Source organism: Python bivittatus, unplaced genomic scaffold (assembly GCF_059951505.1).
Source record: "Python bivittatus isolate LINGU-HERP-01145 unplaced genomic scaffold, Pbiv_v1 ctg000340_np1212, whole genome shotgun sequence".
NCBI classification, from domain to species: Eukaryota; Metazoa; Chordata; class Lepidosauria; order Squamata; family Pythonidae; genus Python; species Python bivittatus.
In genome coordinates, this window is record NW_028277056.1 from 21,614,021 (window position 1) to 21,620,748 (window position 6,728).

Consider the following 6,728-nt stretch of genomic DNA (forward strand, 5'->3'; position numbering starts at 1 on the left):
TTTGGCATAAAATCTAAGTTATTGCAGTACAAATCGCTATGGGTGTTTCCCCCAGCCTGTTGCCCTCCAGATATGTTACTGGCCGTGCTGCTTGGGCTTTATGAGAATTGAAATCCCAACACATCTAGAGGGCGCCATGTTGAGAAATAAGTGGAGCCCTATGGTCTCCAAATGAGGCCGTTTCACACTTACGAAAATTGGTTCCATGTACAGCTTGTAAACTGTTAACATCATAGAAACTTGCCACAAAAGACATGTTCATCAGCATAACCACATCAAAAGACAAAGATTAAGAACCAATTCCAACATGTTTCCTTGAGAAGGTGCAGTCCTGTACCACCTCAACCTTCACTTGAGAATTCGCCCTGTGAAAAACAGCGCTATACATGAGAAATGGCACTCCAGGCAGGATGCTAGCTAGGTACAAGGCTTCTTTCACCTAAAAATGGAAAAATAGTTCCCGCCGCACTAGAAGACTGTTCTCACAATCTCACTCGACTGAATCAGCCCTTGAATTAATAAAATTCAGTGTCAGCAATATAGCATCTTCTTCCATCTATATATTATACCAATATATTTTAAATATAACTTTCAGTATTTCTGCTATTACAATTAAAATTTAAACAATTTATACAGAAAGATACCACTGCAATAATATAGCATATCTTTAACATTCAGAAGATGTGTAAACTCATATTAATGCATAGCAATCATATTCTTGGATAGACACCATTCTTGGATAGACATTCAGAGTCTAAGGACATTTCTACCGCCCTCGCTCACTTCACAGACTCTCTACCTTTTGCCCCAGTAATTCCTGAATCTTGAGTCAGCCCTTTTCTTTTGCCGCACAAAAGGAGTGCCACCTTTTCCCTGACAGAGCAATGTTTTGAACAGCTTCACAACAGGCCAAAATTCAACAGGTGCTGCTTTGTCTGGCACAGAGTCACAGACATGGGGGAAGCTGCATCTTGGTGATTTGCAGAGAGCAAAGGCACAAGACTGCATCATTCCAGTAGCACAGCAGGCACTACTGGTGGATCATACCCTCCTCCTCCTCCTCACATCTGTTCCCCAACGGTTTGGGGCTCCCCAGGGCAGACTTGGGATGTGTGCAAAAGGCTGCAGTGGGGAGGAGCAATGTTGGATTTGGCCCAGGGAGAGTCTCCATCAGAAAAAAAAAAATAGCTGATTAATTCAGTTGGAAAAATGCTCAGACCTTTTTCTCACACTGTTCCAGATTGGTGTTTCTCTGTTCTGCTTGGCAAAATATATAGGCAAAGAGCCTATAGCTGGGAGGTCTCCCTAATGCAGACCCCAGAAATCAGCCGTCCTTGGCCCAGACGGCAATACATGTGTTTATCTTTCATCAAAATAAGTCACATTTACTTTAGTGAGTTCACATGACAATGGCTCTGAAATGCTGTATTTTATAGAATACAATTTTAAATCCTTTTTTTTTCCTGCTGTGTGTCCCAAAGGTTTCTCATCTACAGAAATAAACCATGTTGCCTTGCATCGCTGAACCCTCTATCATGACAATACACTCCATCCATCACAAAAAAACTAATATCCTGGAAGGAAATGGAATAATATGCATTCAGTATTGTGCTTTGATATGAAGGATATGTAGCTATTAAACTAGAAAACATGTTTTATGCACATTTCATTATGTGGGATGGGGGGTTGGCGGTCACATGTGCTCCCACTTGAAATGTCAGGCTTTGAGGTTGGAGCCAGAACAAAGAAAATGTCATGAAACACACACACAATTCAGTGCATATTTTACAGAGCAATTACATATTGATGATGGAGGTAAAATGCTGAATGTAAGTAGCTTATGTCATTAAATTGTTCTTGGAGCCTTAAAAACGAGTATTTAGAAAAATTACCAGCTGCCCCTATATAAAAAATGTTCAACAATCTGTTTGCATGCCCTTGTTTATTTAAGAGTGAATTAGATAGTTTAAGTAGTAGGTTTGGCAACTTAAATATTCAGAAGTAATGATTTGTTACCAAATATGTGGGCAATACTACCTGAAAAACTGAACCTCTCTGGATTCCTGAATATCTGGATCATGAGCACTGCATAACAGTCATATTTATTGCAAAATTAGTTGTTCAGGATTTATAATCATAAGCATCAAAGTCTGCCAGGGTTATTTGATTCTTGCTGAATTTACAGCCTGGCTTTATATTAATAGAAACAGATTATGATTTTTGCATTTTTTAAAAAAAATAAAAGTGGAAAAGAATGTTTCTTTTAACAAAGGAAAAAAAAATGAAGCAGCATTATTTATTCTTAGTTGTGTAAACAATTTGGCAGGAGGCTTTATTTTTTTGCTTGTTAGATAAATTATGGGAATCATTCTATAGCAGAATATATTCCATTGTTGTTGAATTTCATCTCCATAAACTCCAGGCAGCATAAGCATCCTGATGGGGATGGTGGAAATTGATACCCAGAACTATCTGAAGGACCACAGATTCTCTATTGTAGATATAAAGGGACCACTAGTGGTTCTTATTTTAAGCAAGCTCCTTTGAGTGGCAGGATCAGAAAGCATTAATGGAAATCAAATGCAGATTCACTCCTGCAAGTCATCCCAAGCCAGAAGTTTGCATCTGGAAATATATAATTCCATATAGGCCACTCTGCACTAAACTATACGGATGAGACTATGTGTTTCCATTCATCTTGCAATCCAGATGGAAACATAGATTCTGGTATGAAGTCTTGGGTTACTAGTGAAATAACATTCAGTGGCTTGTCTCTTGCTCAAAACCACAGCTCTTGTGTGCTCTTCTAATAAAACCATACTAAAATGTCAGATCTTCCAAGAAACCCAATACCCAACCAATCTCACGATAACAGGATGAATGTTGGGAAGGGATGCTGTTCCTGCCACTTCTTTTCTCAACAATTGTTGTCCCTTTTGCAGGCATTTGGGATGGAAATTCTTTAGGCGAGCTGGTCTAACTATTCTTCCCAAGTTGGAATATAGTGGAGGGCTGAAAAAGGTTTTGGAAGCTACAGGTCCCAAACCTACCTTATTTCACCCTTGATTTTGCCTTGCTTCCTAACTTTGAAGTTATGACATTAAAAAGGGAAAGGCTGCAGATATTTCTGGAGTGTACAGGTTAGAGGGGAAAATCTAACCTAATCAATAGCCCCTATATGTTGCTTTAGGAACTACAGCATTGCAGATTTAAACATCACTTGTGTGCTATAATATGGATCTTAACATGTCTCTAGAATGCATCAGAAACATATTTACTCGATATAACAACTGTACTGTTGAAATCCATGGAACTCTTTTAAGCAAGATGGTTACTCTGGAGTGTGTGTGTGCTCATAAATGCTGCTGGATCACGCCACTGGTTCATCTAGTTCAGTACACTGTTCTTATAGTGGCCAACCAGAAGCCACATGAAAATCCAGAAGCAGGACACAAGTCTCTTGCTATCTCTTACTCACGTTCCATAGAATCTGATGTAAGAGGCCTTCTGCCTCTATTGCCATTTGACTAATACACAGAGCTCTTCTGCAAGTGGGCTTCCATTCATTCCGACAGAGAAAGCCAATCTACCAATCCATGTCTTATGATCCACAGAGCTCACTCCTCTTTTGAAGGATCACCGGACCTTGGAAGTAACTAAAGGACAGAATCTAAACAACACTTAAACTTTGCCAGAAAAAAAATATTGCAACTTCCAGGGTTGTTCCTGGACTTACACAACATGGTTTATTTTGGTCAACAGGCTTAAAAAAAAGGTAGATACTTCCCACAGACTGACTGTGAATCTATTATGTACAATGTATCGAGAGCAGCAGAGCTCACACATCACAATGCTAAGTAAACAATGGTCCTCTGCGCTGTCAATCAAACATCACTGGGTGATCTGGCCCTTGCAGAAATGTTTGAAGGAATGCAGCCGCAGCAAATGAGCCAAAGTGCCTTTTGTATTTCTTGATTTCGGAAAGCATATATAACAGGGTTGATGATGGAATTGTATGTGGCTGGAAGCAGGGTGGCGTAGGTATATATAGAGGGATACGTGTAGTCAGCTATTAAGGAATAGAGTGTAAAAGGCATCCAGCAAGCAGCAAAGGTTCCCAGGATAATGGCTAAAGTTGATACTCCTTTTCGGGTGGTCACATAGTGGGAAGTTGCTAGGAAGTGATGCTGCAAGGCAATCTGGTGAGCATGGCGCATCACAATTTTGCAGATCTGAATGTACAGCTGTAACATGAGAGCAAACATAAGCAAGAAGGAGACAGAGAGGATGGCTGCATTATTTTTAGTGAGGGGCCTGATAACGCTGCAGGTGGACTCATCTTTGAGGCAATTCCAACCCATGATTGGCAGCACTCCAACACAGATTGAAGCACCCCAGAGCAAAATAAGCATAATGTAGGTAAAAGTGACTGTCCTCTCCGAATTGTAAGTCAACGCATAATACAGTGAGAGGTACCGGTCAACAGTGATGGCCAGCAGACTGCAGATGGAGGCAGAAAAAGAGGCGACAATCAAACCAACTGTGACCAGCTTGGTAGAGTCCGACTGGAGAAGATAAGCAAAAAGAAAATTGATGATCAATCCGATTCCTGCTAAAAGATCTGCCAAGGCCAAGCTGCCTATCAGGAGGAACATTGGGGCACGAAGACTGGGATTATGGAAGATTATAAGGACCACAACGGCATTTTCACAGGAGATCAGTGTTCCTGAAGTACATAAGACAATATCCCAAGGGTTTACTATAAATTCCGGTTTGGGGTCACTGGAAGGAATGAGGGAGGTGACTGCAGCTGAGACGTTCTCTGGTGATGGGCTGGTTTCTAAGTGATCCTGAGGCAGCCACGTTAAATTACCCGTCGGGTCTTCGTTCATAGTTAAACCCGTCCTCTTCAATGAAAAGACATTTTTTAAAAACACACAGACAAATTTAGCGCCTCGCTAGCAGCAATATTACGGAGCATGCAATAGACTTTAGATGTCTAAATAAACCAGCAGATGCTTCTTCCATCAACATGACTGCAAAAAGGAGGATGAGAACAGACAGCAGGTTTAAAGCTGCCCATGGAAAAAAAGGAAAACAAAGGAAAGGAAAGGAAAGAAATAACACGGTTTGCCTTCCTATGAAATGTGAAGGAAAATGCAGAGACTGAGAATATACGGTCCTTCCCTCAAGAATAAAATGCCACAAATCAGCTAAAACTATTGGAAAGAAGATCCTAAAAGAACCACCTTACACATACAGGCATCCAAAATTAAAGGCTCCTCATCCACCATTTCTGAGCCAAGATGATGAATTAAGTGACAAGCCAGAAACAGGCATAAGCACTTGTGAACCTTTTTTCTTTACCTCGATTAACAGAAGAAAACAAAAAGTACAGAGACTCTCCCAATATTGTGGCAGAGCTCATCTGCCCCCACAGCTCCATCAAAGCTCTTGCTTAGGGAGGAAGGTGCAAAATCCTCCGTGCAACTCAATTAGCGCCGGTATGGACGGTGGGGGGCGGAGAAGTTAACAAGGGAGATGTCATGCAGGGTGATGGAGGGGGGCGGTTATCTGCATAACCTCCCCCGTTAAGAGCATGAGGAAATGGATGGACAGACACAGAGATACGACCACAACAGCCAGCACAACGGGACGAGCCCCCGGAACGTTGGTCACCTTGGCTTCTCCTCTAGAGGAGGAGGAGGAGGAGAAGGAGGAGGAGGAGGAGGAGTCCCCGCTTCCTTTTTATGCAGCAAGCGCTGCTGCTGCTGCTGCTGCTGTCGCCTCTTGCAAGCCCATTGTTCGCCCGGCGCAAGCACAGGACAAGGGCAGCCGTCGCGGTTCCAGCGCCAGGCTGGCGAGAGAGGAGCGCAGGTGGAAAAGCCCCTCTCCGCGCGCGCGGCGCCTCACGCATCCGAGGGTGTCGCCGGCACGCGCGCAACGAAGGAGCGCAGAGGCAGAGGAAAGAAGGCAGGCAGGCAGGCAGGCAGGCGCGGCGCTCCTCGCCTCGCCCCGCCTCGCCTCGCGGGCAGCCGCCGCGCCGGCGACCACGTGAGCCAGCTGGCTGAAAAGGTAGGCTAGCGTGATCGGCGCTCGCAGGGCGGCCGCGCGAGGGGGCGCGAAGTCACGAACGGCGCGAAGCGGGATGGCATTGGAGGAGAGCCGTAGGGGAGGGGGAGAGGGAGACACCTGCTGCCTCGCAGTGCGCAAGCGTTAGCGGTGGCTGGGGAGGCAAGTACCCTTTTCGGAGCCGTCCGGTGATGCTCCTCGTCGCTTCGAATAGCGGAAAGTCAGCGCTACGTCCACCCGGTCAGGACTGTACCATCCGGACTTCAAGGCGGCGCTTTCCTCCTCCGTGACTCCCCGAGGCCTTTCTTTCTGTCCCCCAAGCGCCTGACACTGGACAGACCGGCCCGCGCGGCGAAAGACGCTGCTGAGCGTGTGCAGAGTCCCTGTCTCTCCTTCCCCTTTAAAGATGAATTACAGCCTTCTCTCTCTCCCTTTTTTTTAAATTCACTTGAAACGAGGGCTTTTTTCCTGCCCTGAATTGGGTCGCTCGGCAAGAAGGAACCTGATCCCTCCTTATTTGAAAAGTAGGCACCCTGCCTGTGCGCATTTCCACATCTTATGTTCTACCTGCTTAATAACTCCAGAAGATGCTAGGATCACTCGACTAAACTATGACATTCATAACCATGGTTCATTGAGTAAGCCACAATTGGGCT

At 44.4% G+C, this 6,728-nt stretch overlaps 1 protein-coding gene across 1 annotated transcript; it reads right to left on the reverse strand.

Moving 5' to 3' along the window:
* Positions 1-3,884: 3,884 nt before the first annotated feature.
* GPR12 (G protein-coupled receptor 12) lies at positions 3,885-4,892 on the reverse strand. The gene has a single exon (XM_007432829.1). The coding sequence runs from the start codon at positions 4,890-4,892 to the stop codon at positions 3,885-3,887; it is 1,008 nt and encodes a 335-aa protein (XP_007432891.1).
* Positions 4,893-6,728: the final 1,836 nt, after the last annotated feature.

Excerpts from the sequence above, each read along its gene's own strand:
- GPR12 (XM_007432829.1), bottom strand. The coding sequence starts at position 4,892 with ATGAACGAAGACCCGACGGGTAATTTAACGTGGCTGCCTCAGGATCAC.